The 24,903-nt window shown below is 37.5% G+C and overlaps 2 protein-coding genes across 2 annotated transcripts; one reads left to right on the top strand and one right to left on the bottom strand.

The window, feature by feature from the left end:
* Window positions 1-559: 559 nt before the first annotated feature.
* On the bottom strand, window positions 560-22,000 carry LOC131683934 (uncharacterized). Its single transcript, XM_058966346.1, has 3 exons — window positions 21,830-22,000; window positions 1,098-1,528; window positions 560-1,035 (listed from the first exon to the last, which is right to left on the bottom strand). The coding sequence occupies exons 1-3, from the start codon at window positions 21,866-21,868 to the stop codon at window positions 741-743; spliced, it is 765 nt and encodes a 254-aa protein (XP_058822329.1). The 5' UTR covers window positions 21,869-22,000; the 3' UTR covers window positions 560-740.
* Window positions 19,165-20,100, top strand: LOC131683933 (uncharacterized). Its single transcript, XM_058966345.1, has 3 exons — window positions 19,165-19,222; window positions 19,283-19,585; window positions 19,648-20,100. The coding sequence occupies exons 1-3, from the start codon at window positions 19,193-19,195 to the stop codon at window positions 20,080-20,082; spliced, it is 768 nt and encodes a 255-aa protein (XP_058822328.1). The 5' UTR covers window positions 19,165-19,192; the 3' UTR covers window positions 20,083-20,100.
* Window positions 22,001-24,903: the final 2,903 nt, after the last annotated feature.

Below are 24,903 nucleotides of genomic sequence, written 5' to 3'. Positions count from 1 at the left end.
GCGCTCAAACAAAAGTATTTCCCCATTCTCAGGACATTTTTGGTATTAAATTGGTTCTTGGGAACGAAGCAAGGATACTGATGCCAATTTATGTGCATTTCATCGACTGTAGACAGCGTAATTAATAGAATAGTGTGGTACCCTCCCAAATGGGGCGAAAATTAAGTCTTTACCCTATATTGATGAGAAAAAAGCATCACGGGGACGCAAATAATCACAAACTGGCAGCAAAACATCGCATCGAGGCTCACCTGTAAACTTTTACCTCACCTTCGATTTTTTAGAAATTGTGCCACTGTACCTAAACAATCAAAAGTACGGATGATACTTACAAAATACACTTAAAAGTTTGTATAAAGTGCATAGAATGAAAATTCTATAGCTTCTGAAGCTATAATGCAACTAGAAAGCTCTCTAAACCAGAATATTAATTGAAATTAGAACCGCAGCACTCTTGGTTGTTTGGGTATGTGGTCATACTAGCACAAGTGGACAGTTTCTCTTCGCGGAATAGGATTAATTTGTTTTGTAAATTTATACCTGTTCATTTTCACACCAAATAAAAGCTGTTTAATGAATGATATGCTTGAGTACATGTAATCTTCTATTGGTATATTACTATTTAGTTGTACAAAGATGCCTTAGTATAACACGAACACAACTGAAACATTATTGGTTTGTAATTATCCATTCTACTTATATACGGCTACTGAGCGAATCTATTTAGCATCGCCACTTGGTTATCTCGCTTTTAACGGCCGAATCAAACTACTTGTCGACACGTCCTCTGAATCCGTCGTCTCTGCGACTACCTCCTTTCCCGGATAGTCAAGATAGCCATGTTTGTACTTGATATGACCAGCAAAGTTGCTGATTCTCCAAGTGCCGGTTTTGTCCCGACGAATGATGGTTGTATTCTGGTCACAGAAAGGACAGATAATGCGTGCGGCATCACCGTTGCTATTTTGCCGTATTTCGACACCAACGTTGGCCAACTTTAGACAAAAATCGACATGTTCATCACTTCCATCAGATCTGAAAAAAAGTATAATTTCATTAGCCTCGCAGAATTAATAGTTTCTGAGTAAAACACCCACTTTCTATCGTAATGCTCGCGAATTTTATTTCGAACTACTTCCTCTTCTGCTTCCAGGATTATAGTTTCCTCCAAAGGTGTATCCGAAGATTGTTCTACTACGGTCCTATGGATTGCTTGCTTTACGGGGTGGTAGAAGCAATTGAAGCCATACTGTTGTACCTTGGTAGCTATTAATTTCATGACGCTACGTTCACCGACCAGGAACCGAAATTCTTTGATATCACCCGGATATGCCACCATTCGTGCAGCTTCTTTCTCAGATATTCGCAGCAAGGCCGGAAGTCGGCGGATATCCGCTTCCACTGCATCGATGGTCGGGTCATCCAGTAACTGCAATCCACTGTGGATGAACTTTGTTCGATCCAACGCTGCGCGGACGGTTGTCGATACGGGTCCCGTAACTTTGACCATTTCCTGCCAGAAGTGATCCTGAAAAGGAAGCATTTTTGGTCGGATGTGGAAAAAATTTGAATATATTAATAATTCCCGGTTTTATATTATACCGGCGGAGTTACCCGGTGGTGGAATGAATATTTTCAGTAAACCTTGATCAAAACTTTCTTAGCTTGTGATGGATTTTGTGTGTTTTGTAATACAGCTGCTTTCCAAAACAAAAAACAAAACAAAACATCGAATGGAGATGATAAAATGACCTTTGGTAGCTCGATCTGATAATAATATATAGCATCGAGCTTTACTAGAGCTCATTCGCCTTGCATTAGCTAGTCAGACATAACCTTGCAAATGTGTGTATGTATGTAACGGACAAACTCTCATTCGTGTTTCTCAGCAATGGCTGAACCGATCTTATCCAAACCAATTTTAAATGAAAGACCTATCAGTCAGATTGTTTAGTTTCCAAGATATGAAAGTTTGAATGTGTAAAAATGGCGTTTTAGGCAGTTTTTTTAAATTATTTGCCGAAATTGGACAACATAGATTAACACTTTATGAATTTTTAGACAGATTACACGAATACCTTTCGAACAACCTATAGATTGTTGAAATCAGACTATTATCAAAAGAGATATTTAACATTAAATACGAACGAAAGATTTTTATCATTTCCCATTGCCAGAAATATGACCAAAAACATGTAATCTATTATTAACGCCAAAACGGCTAATTTTAGGTCAATAGTATCTTCAGAGAATTTAATGGAGGCAATATGCCCTTTCTTTTGGTATTGTGCTTTTGCTGATTAATCCCCCTACGAGTGAGATATTTTCATAAATTTTCTTGGAAGTGATTATATTGAAATGATGCCTTCAGCAAATTTGTAGCTCTTACTTTTGCGAATAACTTTACTGAAAACATGAAATATCTATTTTGAATATTTTAACAGTTATGGCTTGTTGCCTATTTATTGTTCATTATAGTAATAATCCATTTAAATAAGCCGAACATTATTTCGATAAAAAGAATTTTGTATTTCATTTTTCTATCTACAACCGCTAGAAATAATTACCGAACAATTCCAAGTTGTCTGGATGGAACTTGATCACTTATCGGCGCGAAAATTTTTATTTGCGCGAACCTTCGGACGGCAAATTTTACAACTTATAACCATCGAATCGATTTGGAGCATATCTTGGAAAATGAGAAGCGAAATAAACAACTCCAAGCAACGGCGTAGCCACTAGGAGGCTTTGGGGTTTAACACCATACACCACGCCCCCTCCCACCCAAAAAAAATTCCACACAAAAAAAATTATTCGATAGAAGATAAAAATTTATTGATGCCAACTGATTTAGTTCAATATTACATTAAGAATTATCTGATCCGTACATTGATAACTTGTTGTTGTAAACATCATGAGGACTTTTGAAAAATTGTCGGAATAGTCTCCTGATATGTAACTGATCTATTGGTCTTGATTTCGCAATTGTCTAATAGCATCAATATTAAATACCTGCCTGAAAACATTCCAATAGAAAATTCTAGAGTTTTTAAATCAATCATAATCCTCAGATTTCCTTTCATATTGAACTCACTTTTGAAGAGATATACTGTAATAAGGGTCTTTATTTAATAGGAACCGAAGTTGGAATTCATTTAATGTCTATGACACATAGAACTGCTCACCAAAAAATTGCATAGCTTCCAACATATAATTTTGGAAATGCGTAGAGTTGAGATGAAAACGTAATATGATTAATAACGAGGATAACACTTTCCGAAAGTAGAGGGATATTTATGAAAAATCGCTTTTTACGATCGACTCTAGCAGGTCCTGATCGGTTTTGATGAGCATTTGATTTTTGTTATATGACCAATTATATGAATAGGTCAAATAAATGTTCCAAAACAGAAAGTTAAGATCAAAATAACATCATTTGGAACCGCCAATTTCGGAGGTTTAGTATCTTTGATGAGTTTTACAAACGTTAAACAGCACATCATTTGATAAAATAATTTTGACGTTATATCCTCCAAGAAGTATTTATGGAGAATTTACTCAGGTTAATATTCACGTCTACAGTTAAGCTATACAATATAATAGTCTCAACAATTTGCTAAAGACACGAACTCTGTTACTATTTTTTTAAAAATTAATTCTGCATAATTTCAAAACTTAAAAAATTTTCGATTTTCACCAAACCGAAATGCTGGCTGCACCGCTGACTTCAAGTAAGTAGAAACAAAGTCGTCCTACACTCGTTCACAAGAAACTTCTTCGAATACTGAATATCTATTGTAATACATTGAAAACCCGATTTTATCAGCCACATATGAACATATGTTTGATGAGCTGTAGCAGACGAATAAGACTTAATTCGAGTAATTCCTTTCTTGAGCATGTTTTTCTTATCATGAAGATGCAAATATGCAAAAATCAAAAGCTCATTTTTTTAAAATTTTACGTTAGAAAACCCCTTTAAAAGAAATTTATATTAAATAATCAGAAATAGTTAAATAGTTATTAGACTACATCAAGGGACGGGAAGCTTCAGTTTATTATAAAGCAAATGAAAATTACCCGATTTTGTGAATGTCTCTGTGTTGTCAACCTAAAATACACCATGAGACTGATAAAAACGGGTCTTTATGGTATTAATCACTGTGTTCCACATTAATAGGTACATTCCATCTTGGGGATTTCTTATTGCATCGAACTACAACAATTTTTAGGTAGTTTTCAGGTACGAATTGGAATAGGTTGGCGAACCTATTCCAATTCGTATACTAATTAATTAGTATACTTAAGGGTTTATATGTTGCTGATAGAGAAAATACTGAAATTTTCAACTTTTTTCCTACACAATATTACGAAAGCTTATTAAACAATTTTTCCTAATAAGTTTGTGAAAATTATAAACTATTTGAATTTTTTGACATTAAAAATGTCTTACTCCACTATCTGGGGCTAGGTGTCATTCTAAAATCTAAACTATCTCCCATGTAACGAAACTGTGTAAGGTTTGCACGCTTATAACTCCGATATTACTAGATGGATTTTAATCATTCATACACCAACCGATTCAGAAACACCTAACTTAAATATTGGTAATAATTTAATATCTCCCCAATAAAAGTAGACTTTTAAAAATTGGTAAAATTAAAAAGTTCACGAAAAAGGGAAAATTACCATTCGTGATGCAGATTTCTCAGACACAGCCGTCATTAGAGGGTAGGTTAGTGGCTCAATCACAAACGAAAAGTCATAAATAGAAGCAACGCATGTCCGTTTAAATCAGTTGTTGCTCTTATCCCATATGAGCAACATCGTCTCCGGGCGATGCAATAAGCGCTATCGATTTTCGGCAACGTTGGCATTCGCACACACTCGCACCTAAGCGACTTTATCATATACGGTTAGTTTATAAATAGAGGTGACGCGTACCCGTTTGAATCAGTTTTTGTTCTTATGTCGAACGGGTAAGATCATGGCTGCAGCGTCTAGGCACTACACTAAGCAGTAGACGCTATGCATTTTCGGCAGCGGTGGCCGTGTGCGGATTTTTCGGGTACCAGCACGGTGTCACAGAATGATTTGCAAAGTGGGTGGGTGGGGTGGTTTGGATTTAATTCAATACGGTGTGTGCTGCTTAAGAGTGTTGCGTTTGAAAAAAATATATTTATTTTTATGCATGCGTGTGCCTTGTAACTTGTTAATCCATGTTTACGGCGCTTTGAAGCTGCGTAGGGTAAAGAGCCTATTGGTTTTCATATGTTTCATATTTCGGTTATATGTGATATATATATTTCGGTTATGTTTTTTATCAGTAAGGCATCTGACAACGTGCTTCTGTAGTTATTGCACTGTTCAGCAGCGTAGTATTTTATATAGGAGAGTACACTCAGGTTTTTTACGCGGATTTTGAAACTGAAAACCGCGTATCATTTACGCGTTTTTTGAAATTTACGCGGTTTTCATTTGCACGGCCTGTATCCCCTGCGTGAAAAATCTGAGTGTAATTGCATCGGAAACAATCACATTCCCAGCAAAACTTTTTGTTTTCTAATTTCAAACACTTTTGTTTCGTACTGCACACAACGGAAAATTTTAAAACAGAACTTACCGTCCCAGCAGCGGTTTAAGCGGGTGTTCTTTTTCGATTCAAATTCAAGCCATGTCTTAAGCGTTACTGGAGTTAAAATTGTTTTCCCAGTTTATCCAGTCAGAGTGTCTGTCCTGCCCTATGTATTTAAAACACAGTTCTAATTGAGTTTTAAAGTTTACAACTAATAGAACGGTTGGGTATATTAATTTAAATTTAAAAAAAATTCTGTTTTACATTATGAAACACACCGCTGTACTGAAGATATAATTATGTCAGTCCTATTACCACACCTATATAACATAAAACGCTGCAGAATTGGTTCAACAATACAATGTTTACACTACAGAGTTATAACATGTAATAATAATTAGCAACAAGAAAAATGTCACCAAGATAGCATAAAAACCCGTTTTAACTGGTAGTGCGAACGTTGTATAACAATGTAATTTATCAAATAATTTCCTTTTTTCCACCACTAATCTATCAAGAAATACTTAACCTTAAGATTGTTTACTTAAGTTCATTAGTACATTATTGAAAATTTAAATGGAAAATGAAATTTCATATTTCATGGAGAATCTGTATATTTCCGTTGGCGGGCGTGGGCTTCCTCATCACAGTTCTCAATATGGAACTTTTCTTTTGAATATATGTTCTGGCCTATAGCCTATTTTTACTAGATGGATCAGCCAAATAACGCCAATCACCTAGTGAGACACTTGATTAATTGTAATAATAGATTACTGCTAAATGACCTTCAATAAATTATGTTGTAATGGGAAGGGTATATAGAAAATTGTAACATATGAAAACAGGCGAGTGAGCAAGAACGTGTCGATATGTGTGATAGATAAAATTCATTTGCACGCTCTTGAAAAAAGCTACATTTTTAATGTCACCGTGGTCGTGTCCTGTACACAACCCTTTAATTTTTTAATAGTTTTATTTTTTATTCAACCGTAATTTTTTAATAAATAGTGACTGTCGCTTCACAGCGCAGTTTATTTTTCATATCTTGCGGTGAGCACGATCTCACGAATTGCTGGACTGAAAATTATGGAATAGAAGTTAATTTTTAGTATGTTTTACCGATTTAACTAGCCGCGCAAATGGCTCCGAATGAGACCCGCTGGTGCCCCAAGACGATTTCGCGAGATTTTCAGAGTATTGTGCACTAGGGTGGGACAAAAAATAGATTCCCGCTCCGAGCAATTTTTTGGATACTTTACGGGCTCTAAAATAACTGTGCAAATTCTTAGCTCGGTCGGTGAAACTATTTTTTTTGCGCCCACAGATTAAAGTTTACATGGGATTTCGTATGGAGAAATTTATTTATTTATTCGATCTTCGGTAGATACCGTACAGATTATAAAAAATAGAACATACTTTCTAAATTAATTAAAAATTCCTAATAGCTAACTTAAAAACTAGATTTTGTGACATTAAAATCGAGTAGATGTGAAATTTCGTTGAATTTGTAGCAACATCTATCCACAGGATTGTTTTGAGCATAAACAGTTCGATGTCTAGGAATCCACAAAAGAGGACGGTTCCTTAGAGCACGAGGAGCTAGAAACACGTTAATCCGTGCAAGAATACCTTGGCAGTCAATGTTATTACACAACATATCAAATATAAACATTCTTTGCAATAATGTGCGGCGGAACTCTAACGTCGGTAACTCAAGCAGCATGCATCTATCGTTGTAAGGTGGTAGATGGGCAGGGTCGTTCCACGGCAAATTTCTTAGAGCATATCGCACGAAACATCTTTGTACGCGTTCTAATCGGTTTATTTGGACGTTGTGATGTGGAGCCCACACTTGCACAGCATACTCCAAAATGCTTCGTACCAATCCGCAATATAGAGATTTTGGTGCGTAGAAATCGTCAAAGCCAGCGGTATTTCGCTTCAGGAAACCAAGTGTTGCGAATAACCTCGCTGTCATTGCGGTGATGTGATCCGAGATCCAACTCACGAATGGAGTCCACTATTTTGATGACGTGGCCTTGGATCAAGTACTCATAATGAGATAGAGTGGATGATCGCCTGAAACTTATTTATTTACATTTGTCAACGTTTATCTGCATACCATTCAACAGGCACCATTGTTCAATATTAAGTACATCATCTTGAAGTGCAGTAGAGTCAAGTCCAGAAGCAATGGAACGAAAAATCTTCAAATCGTCGGTTTTCCAGATTTGATATGAGCGCAAATGTCGTTTATAAATAAAATAAAAATTAGCGGCCCTAGGTGACTTCCTTGAGGGGTTGGAATGTCGAGCAAGCTAGAACGTGTTGAACCAATTTCAACGAAAGCACTCCGACTAGACAGATATGATTGCAACCATCAAGTTAACCACGCAGGAAATCCTAGTCTTTGCAGTTTCAGAAGAGCAATGTTGTGAGATACTTTATCGAATGCTTTCGAGAAGTCAAAATATATTGCATCGGTTTGTTGACGCTTCTCAAGAGAGAGAACCAAGATGCTAGTGAACATTATCAAATTTGAAGTTGTAGAACGTTGCTTCACAAATCCATGCTGACATTCGTCGATGATATGAGAAGCAGCAGCGTACATCTCATTGTAAACAAATTTTTCAAGGACTTTAGCCAAACAGTTCAAAAGTGAGATTCCTCTGTAATTTTCAACATTATGGATGTCTCCAGCCTTGTGAATTGGAAATATAGCCGCTTGTTTCCATGCACTCGGGAAGACGCTTTCAGTGATTGAGCGTTTAAAAATAATGCTGACCGGCAATGACAATGATCGTGCACATCCTTTTATGAATATCGGAGGCAAACAATCCGGGCCTGGTCCTTTCGATGGGTCGACACTAGATAGAGCTTTCAACACGTCTGCTTCAGTCATATTCAAGCTAGGGAGACTAATATTGTATGATGGTAATGTGTCTATATACTCTTGTGACTGAGAGATAGCTGGGTTGGTGAATACCCCACGAAAATGTTCTGGTCTACGGATTCGGCTGTGGATTGCGCACTGGCATCTCCAAGATAAACATTTACGGGAATGCATGTTAAACCTCAGCACGAAGGGTTTATGGTGAGCGTCCCCTTTGAGTATAGAAGTCGGAGGCTCGAGAAGTTCGAGTAAATCGGCGTAGTTCACAAATGCCAGATCGAGAGTCCGTCCATTTGCGTTAGTGAGCGAGTTGATTTAACATAGTCCTCCAGCGACTATCGTTTCCGTGATAGCTATTTCTTGTTCGGTTGTGGCATTTTCAGGCAGGTAACATTTGAGATCATCGTCGAATACCCATCTGAGATGGGGAAGGTTGTAATCACCTACAATGAGTACACTGTCTGAGCTACTAGCTTTATCCATAACTTGTTGAACTGCAGAGGAGTGGGCATTGTACAGGTCTGGACTGCTGTTCAGCCGCAGATATATACAACAAATATATAGAGCGCTATTTGGTAGTGAAATGCGAACAATAACTTGTTCTAAGCATTCAAAACCAGGCATTTTTATTACAGTGCCAGTGAGATTATTTTTCAGCGCAATAAGAACGCCAGACTAGAGGAAGAGTTGCGATCGCAACGATAGATTGTGTAGTTCATTGTAAGTTCAGAGTTATGTATGTCAATTGACTATTACAAAACAATTCCTCCAGGAGTCGTCCATTGCCTCCTAAAAAATAAACCGGTATGTGGTTTTCATAGGAAGTTTAACAAAGAAACAAAGTCTCGAAGACCACGAAACGATCTGATGCTTGTGGAAAAAGTTATAAGGCATAAACCGATTGATGCTCTGACGATTGATAAAATATTGATTTTTCTAGCACCACTGCTGGTGGATCTCAATTTAAATGCAACTTTTTTTTTGCTTGCTCTTATTGGGTCAATAACCTGAGCTGTTTGGTCCCACCACAAGAGTTTTGAGGGATAAAATGAGGTTTTTTGTACACAATAAGCGAGAGTTAAAAAATGTGGTATATAATTCGATCGTCAGAAGCAGTGATGCTATGATAATCTAAATTTTCATCAATCGTCAGAGCATCAATTGGGTTTTGCTTAATTCCTTTTTCCACAAGTTTCCCAATATGAAATCCCATGTAAACTTTAAACAGTGCGCGCAAAAATATAGTTTCACCGATCGAGCTAAGAATTTGAACAGCTGTTCTAGAGTCTAAATGGTACCCAAAAGGTTGCTCGGAGCAAAATTTTATTTATTTTTTTCATATAGCCGTGTCCCACTCTATTACACAGTGTATTAACGCAAGTGACGAAAGGTTATCGAAGTTTCGTGAAAATGAAAATTCCAGTGATGATGATGATTTTCCCAAACGGTTCAGTTTCGAGAGGTTTTTATTTGTTCTTTGGCATTAGGATTAGCGAGAATAATTCAAATCAAGGATACTACTGGGAAGTCACTTTTAGGAAAAGTCAATCTCGAAGCAAAGTTTGAACTATGCACGCATGCACTTCAGAGGTAGCGTGATATCAGAAGCTGTGATTTCATTTCTTAGTTCTCAGTCGCGTTGGAAATTTTAGTAAACGCTATTGAGAGTATAAACTTCAAATCGATTCAAAAAAAAATTTCGATTTTTTTTGGCTCAGCACAATATATAACTCCTTTAGGAACATTCAGTTTTTCCACCACAACGCATTGATTGAGGAATTTAGATATTTTATTATTAGAGAACTAGCAATAATTCGTTTGTATGTCTATTTTATGAGCCATTTTTCGCTTTCCCATTGATTTGGTTTGAGATTTCTAGCACTGTTGTCCTATGCTGATTTGAGCGATTTTCTGAGTCCTGCCACTATCCCATGTAGTATGTGTTATCAAAAACATCGCGAAATATCAAGTTCTAAATATTCTCAATCGATATAATATCTGAAGAAGATGATATGTGTTATAAGAAATGTCTCATCACACTGTTATGTGGATTAAAAGCGTTTTTACGTTACGAAAACAGGGCCATGATCAAAAATCATATGTTTTATAATTATGTTCAACTTCCCTTCAGTAACGTCCGCATAACGCCTTTATTTGTGGAAAAAATTGTTCTTGTTTTGTGAACTTCGGTCACAGTTCCCGCCAGGAAAATCGATTGTCTGAACGTGAACTAGTTCATGAACATTATTCATAAAACCAAAGGTTGACTGATGATTTTAGTCATAGATTTAGGTAGATAAGTTCACAAAATCAAAACACAGGATATTTCTTCGTGAAATATTTCACGAAACTCAAAATTTTATTCACGAATCCCTTTAATCCTCAATAATTCATTATTCCTAATGTATAAGTCACGATAAAATATCCATGGTCGTGAAATAGGGTGGATGTACCAATAGTCGCATACTTAAGGAAAACTTTTGCTAAAAAATCTATGAATAGACCTATGAGCAACGTTAATACATTAAACGAAAGCTGTCAATCCCTTCTTCAAAGGAAAAATATATACACTCAGGTTTTTTTACGCGGGGGATATAGGCCGCGTAAATGAAACCCGCGTAAATTTCAAAATCCTCGTAAATGAAAACCGCGTAAATTTCAAAATCCGCGTAAATGAAAACCGCGTAAATTTCAAAATCCGCGTAAAAAAACCGCGTAAAAAAGTACCGCGCAAAAAAAACCGCGTAAAAAAAACTTGAGTGTAGATGGTTTAATAACCAATTTATTTATTCAAAACCGCTTGTACCACTATAGGAACACATGTACCAATAGTGGTGCAATCGCCAATTACGGTTCCTATTGTTGCAAATCCCATTGATTTCTTATGGGACTTGCAACTATAGGTACACTATATCACTATATAGGTGCAAGGGAGTCAAAATTCAAAGAAAATCTTTTTAATAATTAATTAATAATAGTTATTTGAACAAATTTCAAGGATAATAATTTTATTGTCGCATAATTTTAGTGCGATGAATCGATAAAAAAATATTTGTTGATGGTTGGTACCTTGGTTAGGCGTATAACCCACTTCTGTAACTATTGGTACACCTCAACTATAGGAGCACCCACCCTAGTTCGCAAAATTTTAAAATATTGTATTCCTGAACTGGATCATAATTCCCAGTATAATAGTCACCACTGACCAATAGTGCTCGTGAAATAGTTCACGAAATCATTCATGTATTCGTGAACTGGTCATGATTCCCAGTAAAATTGTCACGACTTCCATTAGTGCTTGTGAAATAGTTTAAGAATCGAAAAATATTATTCATGTCTACGTGCACTGGTTCATGATTCGTAGCACAATAGTCACACTTCCCATTTGTGCTCGTAAAATATTATTCATGTATTCCTGAACTGGTTCATGATACTTAGTAGAGATGGTCGGGTTTCAATTTTTTCAAACCCGAACCCGACCCGAATCCGAGCGCATGAAAATTTAAAAACCCGAACCCGACCCGAGCCCGAAATTATAAAATTTGAAAAACCCGAACCCGACCCGAGCCCGAACATTTTAAAACTTAAAAACCCGAACCCGACCCGTACCCGAGAATGAAAATTTTGTAAAACCCGAACCCGACCCGACCCGAGAATTTCAAAATTTTAAAACCCGAACCCGACCCGAACCCGAAAATTTAAAATTTGAGAAGCCCGATCCGAATCTGAAGTAGCACCATACGCATTGAGTTATATCTGCATATGGAAAAATAAATCACTGCCGAGTAGAATCCGCATTTATATTTACTATTATTGAACGTCAAATTTGTAACGTGCTGAGAAACTTGATAAATCGTTGATATCTTAACCGGAAATTAAGTTAAATCAGCGGCCAACTCATGGGGAAACAGAAAGCTTAATGGTCATAGTTTCCAACAACCTTGCCCGTCGTAATTAACCAAAATTTCTGATTTTTTGTCAGAAACCATTCCTGCAAGGCAGTTTCGTATAATTTATTATATGTATTAAATTAAGCTATGGCAATTGGCAATTCGTATTCGACAGTTTACATGACGTCACCCACGTTACTGGTTGGAACGGTCAAACCTGCATCGAAGGGTATCAATCATTTTTCCGACGTGTTCTTGATATCGCATCATTAGCGTTAGGACGATCTATGATTGGGTATCTAAGTTATTTTATGCTTCAAATTATACGGTATGCGCGCCAATAGAGATGGAGCTCTCGGAACGTTCCAAACTTTTAAAAATCCGTTAATGGCTTCAACAGAACACACAAAATTTTTGCGATCATTTCGTTAAGTTCGTGGAAATACATGTATTTTCATGAAGGAAGCCGGATCATGCAACAGCTCAGCCCGGGAACAATCTGACAGAAAGTACTTGTATCATATATGTACCACTGATTTGATAATGGTGCTATTATCCCATCACCATATGAGTGTCATGAACAACGAAACCTGGCGGAAGTGAAGCTAGGTTTAGGTCTGATGAAACAAAGACAGTCTCTAGAAAATAAATTTGGCCTAAACTATCTGCTTTTAAAAAAATAATGTGCCCTTTTATATTTGAGCCGCCATAATGACACCAAAGTACCACCAAATTTATGAGTCCAAATCCTTATTTTTCCGTTACAGTTTATTTTAATTGCAAGAAATCTTTATCATAAACCAATTTGATTATTAAACTTCCGTGAAGGCAGGTACAACCTATTTGTTTCATTTGACCAATTTAACAGTGCTTGATTAAAGTTTGTTTGGGGTACAAATGTACCCCACAAAACCGTTAGCGTTAATGTTTTGTCATATGTACATGATTAAAAAAAAAACAATATATTTTTTTAAAGCAAAATATCGATACATAGTAAGCGAGAAACTTGTGTAAAATTGTATAAGTTCCAACTCTGCTGAATAATAGTATCTGTTATTTGGTATAACAAAGCACTATAGCAAAGTAACTAGAAAATGCGTTTGGATCGGGATCGTAATTTTTGCTTTTGCGGATGAAAGAGTCAAAACACATTCGTGAATATGATCTAAATCTAAATCTAAACACGTACAATGCACCGGCTCTACCTATTCCTTCGACGCCTTCCTGTTTCATCTCTTTTACAGCATATTGCTGTATTTTTAACGTTTGTGTTGGCGTTTGGTTTTCAAAAAGGTATCGGAATAAATATACTTTTCGACCGGTTTTTGAAAAAAATTGTTCAAAAGGATATTTAATAAGCTTTACACCGTCGTATAAAAGATCAAAATCGATTTGAAACTACCGGAGTTATAGCAATATGAAGAAACAAGGGAATTTTGACGTATTTTAAAGACTTGTTCTACACAAAATGAAATATACTTAAATAGTCAAAACACGAATATTTTTAAACAGGTTACTTTACGAATGATTTTAGAATAAAACTATCCAATTTTATTATAAATTTAATAAAAATTAGACCTACTACTATAAAACTATCCAATTTTATTATAAATTTAATAAAAATTAGACCTACTAGAGCGATTTTAGTTCTGGGGTACGAATGTACCCCACAAAACCGTTTACGTAGAGAAAAAGTCGCCGCGGCCTAAGTATCGGTTTTAAAGTACCTGTCGAAATTTATATTCCATTATAGAAAGTTGAACCGATATTTTCCGATAAATTCCTGTTGACTTTGTTTATTACTAATTATCATGAAAAATAATACGCAAAGAAATTTTAGATGTGAAACACGTATTGTTGAATGATCTTCATGAATGTTTGTTTAAAAAATTAAATAATTCAGGTAGTTTGCGAATCTGAAGAGACGGAATTTGAAGAAGAATTTTGAAGAAATACAATATTTGAGCACCAGAAAATACGACGAATTCTAGCGATTCAGAGGTGCTAACATTTTGTACAGTTATATGTGTCATCCATTCGTATTACGAAGTATAATTCACTACTACAAAAAAGACTGCGTTTTGTGTATAGACGCAAACAGTGTTGTGTAATGGTTGGGTTGTTTTGTTCGAAACCCGAACCCGACCCGACTCCGATAACTTGTAATTTGAAAAACCCGAACCCGACCCGAGCCCGAAAGTCCAAGATTTCATAAACCCGGACCCGACCCGAACCCGAGAATTTCAAATTTGAAAACCCGGAACCCGACCCGAACCCGAGAAGCTTAAATTTACAAAACCCAAACCCGACCCGAAACCCGTCGGGTTCGGGTCGGGTCCGGGTTTCGGGTCCAAAAACCCGAACCCGACCATCTCTAATACTTAGTACATGTTTTACGATTTATGTTGAGTGCTTGTGATATTTGGAAGATATTACCACAGAGAACAGATATATAAGCTGGAACAAGCTTTCCCGAAAAACCTGTGTAAACATTGAAATGAAAACACGTTGAAAATCACCATCGCATACAGGTTCGCATACATGAGTCACCATTGTATCCAAGTTTGTACACAAGTCCCGTATAGCGATTGCTGGCCGATCGAAGCGCCGCCAATTGGCAAGTTGCTACTTGCTGTTGTCATTTCAAAGCGACAGTTTTATTTCTTACACAAGTTGAAAACTTTACTTGTATGTCAGTTCTAAGTGATATTACTAATCATTTTTAATTTCTTGCAACATTGCCATGAGCTAATTTGGGGGTATTATTCGTGGAATCATTTATGTTCCATGCACTATTTGATGAAATGTCTTATATGTCCAGTTGCTTGCGACCAGTAATAGGTACAAGCACTTCCACAACCGTCTATGGTGATCAATGTGGTCAACGAGACTTCGGTTGGCCGTCAGTAACCTAGATCTGTAAATACAAATTATTTGGCACCCATTTTAGCAATTTTTTACCTTTTTGCATTCATCGCGATATCGGTTTCAATCGGAATTTTCCATGTGACTGTACTCCACAACCCGTAACTCCAGAAGTCAGATCGAGATGAAATTTAATATAAGTTTGGCTGTTAGCGACCTAATACTACAAATCGAAGCAATTGTGTTAAAATTTTGAAAAATTTCCACTTTTTTACATTCATCGCAGAATTCGTTAAAATCGGGATTTGCTGTGTGATCAGACACATCACCGTGTAATTCCGGAAACGGAAGTCCATTAGAATTTCAATAGCAGCCGAAGGGAACTAATTTTGATTTAACCGGCTGTGGTCCATTAGGAGGTTGATAACAGTCTATTATCTTTCTCCGGACAAAACCAGCTTAGAGGCCGTGTGGCATCCAGCGGATTGAAGTATTTCAATCAAGAATTGACCCACTGGGTTCCTGTTACTGTGTCGTAAGAGACGACTGAAAACAGGAGTCAAGATGTTTCTCCGTGCCGAGGACTGAATGGCTGGCAGGACTAAAATATGCCAGTCGCGCACGGAGTGTCGTGTTAAGCGAATCTCTGACACAGTGGACGTTTGTTTCTTCGCAAATCGTGTGATTCAAATGATGGTCATATCCCTAATACCCATTTCGGGGTTCGCTATAGGCGATTATAAGCCAACGTGTTTGGTATCTTCTAGTTGCTGTACAACAAATGCTGATGATGAAATGTGTAGTGCTGTAATCGGGTATGTTTAGAGTAGCAAGTTCAAGAACCGTATTGCATGCCTCGTGCATGTATACTTGCGAATAGTGCTATTGACGCATGTCTTATATCCGAGCTCACACCTCGCGATATTTGTGCTGTCACGGTAAATATGCCTGTTGACAACATAAACAAGAAATAACAAGAAATATTGTTCGGCATATTTGCCGCACAATGAACCATCACCTTCTTATGATTTCAAAAGGTTTGTATCATACTGTGGTAGAAATGGGTTTCCTCTCATAAACGGCAGTGATGCAAATGCCCACCACATAATTTGGGGCAGCTCAGATATCAAATAAGGAGGCACCGACTTAATGGAATACTTAAGTAGTACAAATCTGCACATTCTTAATGCAGGAAACCGCCCAACATTTGCACGAGCTGGTAGAGAAGGGGTGTTAGATGTAACTCTCTGCTCTGACGGTATTATGCATGAGTTGGCAAACTAGCTAGCTAGAACCGTCGTTATCATAAGTACATCGTTATCATAAGTACATCGTCTTTGATCATTTAAATATCGTCACATATCGTAATCCCAAATCTTCGAACTGGGACCTCTACGAAGTGGGCATGGCGACTAGGTTTCATGGGTATCGTCCGACGATTGAATCTCCAAGTGATTTGGATGAGGTCGTGGATTAAATAAGCTCACTCATAGTAGCAGTATACCAAGAGGCTTGTCCACTTCAAGTTATGCGTGCTTCTAGAGGAACACCTTGGTGGAATACCGAACTTGTTCGACTCAAAGAGTTATGTAGAAGAGCTTGGAATCGCAGACGCAGGGATGGGTCGGAGGCTTTTAAGTTGGCTTGTAAAACATACAGAAGTGCCCTTCGATCCTCTGACTGATGTGGTTGGAAAAGCCTCTGCACAAATGTCTGAAGTCTCAAAGAGACTATTAGATTAAATACGTTACTTTCGAAATCGAAAGACTTTCATGTCAATTCAATTAAAACTGCTGATGGTGAATACTCGTCTGACGAAGATGTAGTACTTGTCTTTTTGACACACACTTTCCAGGCTGTACGGAGCCATCACTGACGACTTCCCCTGTGTTCTGGAAACTGGAACACCACTTCTATGGAACCTTGTCGCCGATGGCTTGTTGAGGAAACTTAATGAGCTAGGGTTTCCGAGGTATGGTTTCGCCGATGATTACCATATAATGATCACCGGTATTTGCATTAACACACTTTTTGATTTGATTCAACAAGCCTATGTGTTGTTGAGCAATGGTGTCTTAATGTTGGTCTATCCGTTAATCCAAATAAAACTACAATGGTACTTTTTGCGCAGCGAAGAATTACAGCCGAAGCTCGTCCATTGCAGTTCTTTGATTCTGAAATCATTATCGCAGATCAAATTAAGTACGTTGGGGTAGTTCTTGACTTGCCTTGTTTGGTGGCAGAAGGGAGAAGTCATGACAATCCAACCAAAGTTAAACCATCTTCAGTCTTGATGGCGATGACTGGTGCGTTCTCGACAACCCCTACTGCTGCTCTAGAGGCACTCTTGAATAGAAAACCACTACATATATTTCTGAAACAAGAAGCACTTTCTTGTGCATACCGTCTTAAGGTTATTGGGCTCTAGAACAGTAACCCAATAGTTCGCGTAACTAGCTTGGACAAGACTGTTACCCCAAATAGTTACTACATGTCGTTTTCCTTTTAAAACTTTCAATGTGAGAATTCCTCTTCGCGAGGAATGGCTGTCTGGCTGAATGGAGCGACAACTTGAAGAATGCGTAGATTGTTATACTGACAGTTCTTTGTTGGAGGGCCGAGCCGTTGCTGGTGTCTATTGTCATGAAATGAACTTAAACCAATCTCATTCGCTTGGTAGATACTGCACCGTATTCCAAGCAGAAATCTTTGCGATGCTGTACGGCGTGCAATCAGAACTTTAACAGGGAATCTGCGGTAAAAGAATCTATTTTTGCTCAGACAGTCAAAAAAAAAACAACGAAACTCGAAAACCAAAAAAGAAGTTTTTTCAACACCATATGTCAGTTACTGTAACAACATTCTACATAAGCTGATTGATTTTTTATGAAGTAGAACAAATTCCTGGCCAATAACCAAAATATTTTTTTCGATTTTTTTAACATATCTTAAAGCCTACTGTTAAACGTAGCAAATCAAAGATAAAGAATATTTCCATGGATGCAAAATGGTGATATTTTAAACGGTTTTTTAATCATTTTCATTATATGTCCAGCAAAATCGCTTTCTAGTGATGATGACTGTTTTAAATAAGACAATATTATTTCAACCGTTGACGAACACAACCATTTGTATTACTTCAACTTAAAACTAACAGAAGATAGTAGTGTTGTTGTGCATTACACCAAATTTAAAAAATATGTCTTTTAAACATTTTATGCCAAACTTGAATCATTAAAAAGTCATATTAAACAGGGAGATCCGGCAAGTGGATGAAACAGTATTACAAAATAAGTTTCCAGCTATCAAAAAAAACATTCGAACTCTTTCGATCTTGTCCGATTCATAAATTCCAAGCGATTTGAAAATATTGAAATTTTTACTAATTTGAGATACACCAAAATGCTATAGGGCCATTAATACGTGCACAGGTATCCCTTCCCTTCTCCCTTTTCCACTGATCATCTATTTACGCAACTGGTAAAACATGTATTCACTAAGATCTCCTCGAAATTACTAGTATTCGAAAGGATATAGAAAATTGACATCTGCACTGGTAGATGGATAGATGCCAAATTGTTCCAAAAACTAGTTATTACCTATGCTTTTTTCGTTTTTGTCCATTCTCTGTCCAGCCTTAAGCAAATATCGCTTAACTTTGAAAGCAAATTATATATACATCATGAAGTGAAACGATAAAAGCCTCCAAAGATGGTGAGCTCTTGCATGCAAGTGCTTCAGGCAAGTACTACCCACACTACTTTTACAGTAAACGGCAAGTTACGGCGGGTAGCCTAGAATAATGTTTCAATTGCCTACCGACGGCTAGCATCGAGTTTAACCCGCCTAGCCGCCCTTTCGCTTACTGGGTACGCTGAAATTCGTACTCGAATGCAAGCTCTCACAGCAAGTGTCAACTCTCCAACTAACGTCAATTTTTTTCCGGCAATCATTTTTGTCATCAGCACCATGGCACAAAAGGACGCAAGCAAATCGAAGGTAGGAAGATCGGAAATTATGTTCAAGTATAGTTTTTTACAAAGAATCCTATTTCGATAGGTGTGGACCGTAGAGGAGATACACAGTTTGATCGAAGCTTTTCGCACTACACCGGATCTGTGGCAGAGGAAACATGCTAACTACAAAAACAAACTACGGCGAATTCAACTATTTGCAGATATGGCTGCTGACTTTGGAACGTCCACCGATGAAATCAAAGAGAAGTTTCGCTCATTGCGCACAGTTTACATGCAAAATTTGAAGAGAGTTGCCACCATCGATGGATATGTTCCGAAATGGGAATTCTATAATTCGCTGCATTTTCTACACGGAGAAATAACTTCAAAATATGATGATGGTGTAGTAAGTTAAAATTCTTTTCAATTATCAATCCGTCGGGTTACTTTCATTTCGTTTCATTTTAGAATATCGACGATGACGGCTCTGAATCTGCTATCTATCTTGAGGAACCATACGAAAGTCTTCCATCGGACGACACGCACCAGCCAGAAAAACAGGTTAATTCCAAGAAGAGGCGCGTTGAAGCTCCACCTTCGAGACCTCAAGAGCAAAGAAGCCCTTCTATTTCGAATGATGCATTTGGAAAATTTGTTATGCATTCGTTGGATGCAATGAATAATCCATTGATAGAGGAGAAAACAAAACTTCGAATACAGCTGCTGATCTCTGACGCGATGCACGAGGCGGCTTCCGCTGCTCTCTCGCTACTCACCTCGCACGCACCCCAAAGAGCATCATTTCAGTCCCCAACCATAGAACAGGACACCTACGAAACGTGCGTGCAAACTGGTGAAGAGCTTCTTGAAGAGTTGACTATTGTGAAGCAGGAAATAGGGTAATTCATTTTATTGTTTTAAGCAAATAAACGATTGAAATGAAAAAAGCTACTGTAGTTTACGATTTCTGATAAATGAACGTTAATTTCATTCATCGTTTCTATCAATATAGTGTAATATAACATTGTCTATATACTTCTCCCTCATAAGTACAGCACAGGACTGAAGATCGGTAGGTAGCATCACAATCCTTTGGCTGTTAGATTTCGAAAGATTAGAATCATACATTCCCAATAACCAACAAAACAATGTCATCAACTGTTGCTTGCTTTTGAAATAATTTTGTACAAGCAACTAATACCAAATGCCTTTCTTCGATCACATTTTTAGAAGTAGAATTTATAATTGGGTATTTTACCTATTTTAAACCGATTAGGAGGGATAGAGCAACAAAACTAATTTCAAAATATTTTATTTTCAATGAATATGAATCACCGTGAATAAGGGGTTTACAAAAAGCTATCGGTTGTAATTATAAAACACATCGTCAATCGTTAGTTTGGACCCCGTTTTGTACAATTCTAATCTCCCCGTGGAATTCCTTTATTAAATAGAAAAATGCATGAAAATGGCGTCTTCTTGTAAATAAGCTTGTCGCTGTTATTTAAATAAACAAACAGCAGGGATTTGTCGAAAATAAAACACAAAATATTAAATAAAATACAACATTCAAATACGACAAACTTGCAAAACATTTTTTGTTATTGCAACGCATATAGGCCTTCCAGTAAGCCTAGCAGGAAAATGAACCGGAATTCTGGCTGTCTTTAGTTATTATTACAGCTCCAGTGACACAACCGGTTCAAATTAAACCGATTACTGGGCTAGTATTGACTTCAATGCAAAGCACAACAAATGTTCCTAAAACATTTTAACTCTCCTTCATGAGTACAACATTGCATTGAAGATAGCTCAGTACGTCCAGTAGGAATTCTAGCTGGCTCCAACCAGAATTCTGAATCCAGTAACACAACCGATTCTAATTAGAATCGGTTGTATCACTAGAGCCGGAATTCTGGCTAGAGTCAGTTTGCATTCCGACTGGACTTACCGGGAGTCACTTGAAACAGAGCTCGCACTTGCATGCTTGATTCCAATAGGTTAGAATCAGACGAACCCAAAAACCAATAAAATAGTCTAAAGACCCATTGGCTGCCTCTGAAATGTCAACAACACAATACCCAATGTCTTTCTCCGATTACCTTTTGAAAATAACTAGCGGGGCTAGTTTACATATTTCAATCTAATTAGAGAAATGAAGCAACAAAACACCATTCAAAATATTCTCTTTTTCGATGTGTTTGAATTACTGTGAATATTGGGTTTCAAAAGCACTCGGTGGACAGTAAAACCATATTACTGGACCCCTTCCACCACCTCCATGAACAAACGTGGTCAATCCTGGTACCACTACAGTGGGCTTCCTCAGTTTTGTTGTTAGCAAAATTTGTATTTTTTGCAATTTGCAAAGCCACCTGGAAATGTCATTGCGTGTGCTTAGACCGTTAATTCGTGCAAATGTTCTGTATGATGTCTAATTCCCTTCATTTGTGCTTACACTGTCTGCCGTGCGACACCTGAAAATTTTATGTTCTAATGTGCAGTGCCGTCCAAACAAGACAATTTCAAATAAGAATTTCGAAACACTTTCTTATGTATAGATCCTTAATTTTTATACTAGCGAAATCATTTTGTAACATTCACTAATTCAAATACTGCTACATTCTCATTTTTCGCTACATTTACTTACCATGTTTGTCAAATTGTCTTTTGCGCCAACAAGACTCATCTCTCAGCCGAACAAAGATTCCGACAGAGTTTCGCACTATTGTTTCTCGAATTATACAGGTGACAAACTAATTCAACCGGCGAAATTTTGTTTATTTACATCTGCTTGGATGCAAGAGGATGGAAGCTAAAATATGACAATTACACTTTGGTGAAGCTAACATCCTAAATACTTAAGTGGTACTAGTAGTGACGTATAGTGGTGAATGGCCGAACTAAACAATTGTAAATAAATGTTTACCATATGCTAACCATGTCATCAAACGTTTTAAAACCATTTTCAGTATGTTTCGTTCAACAACGGAATAATCATTGCTTGGAATGATATCGAACATAAGCATTATGGATTTTCCATAGTCGACCATACAAACAACGAATTCCCGAATAGAATGATATCATACAATACCGTTACTAGAAATCATTTCTGTTATTATTAAGAACTTTTCATTGATTATTACCCCTATCGTAGAAACCTATCACAAACCAATGATACCACGAACCGCATGGATGTCAGTATTTAACATATTCTGACAATACACTGAATAGGTCGTTAAGTTTCATTAGGGGAGACTGAGGAGACTTGATCCCCTTTTTTATTTTTCAGTCCAACTCCGTGGAATGATAAAAAACTATGTATTTTTTTGCAGTTTTATATTGTTTCTAGGGATGACTAATAATCATAAAAAAAATACATGGAAATATTATACTGGACATGAGCTGTGAGCATTTCTGGAAAACAACAAAAAAATGGAAAATTCTTAGATTAGTGGAGACTCGATCCCTAATTTGGGGACACTTGATTCCTATATGAAAACGTGTTTAAAAGAGCATGTAGGGTAATAAGCCTACTTTTGCCCTGTTTCTACTATCATCCTACCCATCTGAAGCCTTTGGTTAGAGCAGCGTCTGCCATCTTTGCTCAACGCATTGATTCAAATGGTATTGCGATAATGGGGGTACTCGATTAGAGATTTTGCTGCGCTCAAACAGAAGATTTTCACCATTCTCAAGACAATTTTGTTATCATATTGGCTCTTAATAAGATGCGAATAACCTTAACGTTAAAACCTCTATAATCGAAATAAAAAAATGGACCTTAATAACAAATCAAAGAAGCTGAAATAATAAAATTATTGTAGCAATAATGTGATACCCTTCTTAATAGGACAAAAATAGGTACCTAACCCCATTCAATTTTATAAATGCATTGTAGTATTGATTAAATCGTTATGATTAGATATTGCTATTTTTGTTACTACATGTTACGCATCTCTCACCTGATTTTTTCACGAATTCACCAAATCTCCGTGCAATTATTTGAAAGTTGTTTTTTATTATGGTTGAGGAACGTCAAATGTGGGATGAATGGTTGCTACGTATACTATAGTAAACAATTACAGTTATGTTTCTTTACGATGAAGCGTTCATTTTTGACATTTTTTTATGACAACAATGACTTCAATTGTTCTGGTGTGAATTTGGTTATTTTCAGTGGTGTGTATGCAGTATGGCGAAGGGGATCAAATCTCCACGAATTTGAAGGGATCAAGTGAACCCATAGCATCTATTTCAGCAAACTTTAGTAAAATATAGTTGAACAAAATAATCAGCTCAATCATAACGTATTCATATAATTGACATTCTCCTGCAATTCTGTATGCAAAAGTAGAGTATGTAGTGGGTGTTTTTATCAATTTTATAAAAGTTTGAAAATTTGAAAAATAAATCTTCTTCAGTTCTTCTGAGACTTTTTTTTTAAATCGGTAAAAAATCGGTTACACAAAAGTCCAATTTCTTTTTTCTGTGTTAATGAAATTTATGTTTAGATAAAACTACGCAACTTTATAGTATATTCGATTAATGTATTCTGATCCGCCTTTGAGTTACAATGATGGGATCAAGTCTCCCCGGGGATCAAGTCTCCTCAGTCTCCCCTACCATTGAAAAATGTATTTTTTCTCGAACATTTTTTCGAGCAACTCCTTTAAGCCATTTAGTTCTCTTCTTGCGCCATTTAGAACTACTTCCTCAATGAGCCATACAGCTCCCCGGCTTGTTCGCACAACTTCTCGGTCTAGTCCCCGACGACGGACCTGATAGACTCCTTCGGAGAGTTCCCCAGCAAAGGAAGTTCTCCCGAAACCGAGCCACTCAGCTAGATGCCGCGGTCAGCTCGGCAATTCCGATGAAGCAGGGCGTCCGGTGCGATTCCCGATGACCCACGACTGGTGGTGTCTCGTCGCGGTCACTCTAACTTACGTTGACGGAGAGTTCCCTGACGAAAAAATTTCTCACAATACCGATTCTTCTTGGGTTTTCGCTATTTTTCTATCAGAACAACCGGTGGGGTGCCGTGGTCGGTTTGGCGATTCCGCATGGAGCGTGCTCTGTTGCAGTCTACTCGACTAGTTCTCGGCCGTGAATGTAGCTTATTCCTGCGGAGATTGCTGTCCAGAAACCGTTGCTCGATGTTCATCATGCCGTTTCCGCCTTAAGATGGTCATGATCTACATCATAACTCTGTTTATTGCGTTCCACGTCTTTAGGTCATTTGTCATTATGTAGGCTACATTATCCGGGTTGATGTCCGGTCTTCCCGTGTTATGTAGCTCCCTGCATGTCACTTCAAACCTCGTACATTCAAAGACAACATGCGACGGTGTCTCCTCGACGTTCTCACACTCCGGGCACAGTGGTGACGTTGTGTACCCGACCCGATGAAGATACTTCCTAAGGCAGCCATGGCTCGGTAGGAGCTGTTTCAGGTGGAAGGTGCTTTTTATTTACCCACGTCGACGGGTTTGGGATGAGCCGGTAAGTCCACTTTCCTTTCCCCGTATTGTCCCATTCCGCTGCCACGTCACCATCGAATCGATTCTTATCATCTTCCTCACGTTTCATTAATTGTAGCACTTGATATCCTCCACCAGGGTGATGCAGATGGGGATCATCTCAGCGATAACGTATACTGTCTTCAGTACGCAATCGCAACTAGTACGACCACCAGCCGGAACGTTCTGTTCAGCTTTTTGCGGT

The sequence above is a fragment of the Topomyia yanbarensis genome, chromosome 2, assembly GCF_030247195.1.
Source record: "Topomyia yanbarensis strain Yona2022 chromosome 2, ASM3024719v1, whole genome shotgun sequence".
Lineage (NCBI taxonomy): Eukaryota > Metazoa > Arthropoda > Insecta > Diptera > Culicidae > Topomyia > Topomyia yanbarensis.
This window is presented reverse-complemented; position numbering and strand designations above follow the sequence as displayed.

Coding starts and splice junctions, on each gene's coding strand:
- LOC131683933 (XM_058966345.1), top strand. CDS start 19,193: ATGGCACAAAAGGACGCAAGCAAATCGAAG. Junction 19,223..19,282: donor AGGACGCAAGCAAATCGAAG/GTAGGAAGATCG, acceptor CTATTTCGATAG/GTGTGGACCGTAGAGGAGAT. Junction 19,586..19,647: donor CAAAATATGATGATGGTGTA/GTAAGTTAAAAT, acceptor GTTTCATTTTAG/AATATCGACGATGACGGCTC.
- LOC131683934 (XM_058966346.1), bottom strand. CDS start 21,868: ATGAGTCTTGTTGGCGCAAAAGACAATTTGACAAACATG. Junction 1,529..21,829: donor AAGACAATTTGACAAACATG/GTAAGTAAATGT, acceptor CTTCCTTTTCAG/GATCACTTCTGGCAGGAAAT. Junction 1,036..1,097: donor CGCGAGCATTACGATAGAAA/GTGGGTGTTTTA, acceptor ACTTTTTTTCAG/ATCTGATGGAAGTGATGAAC.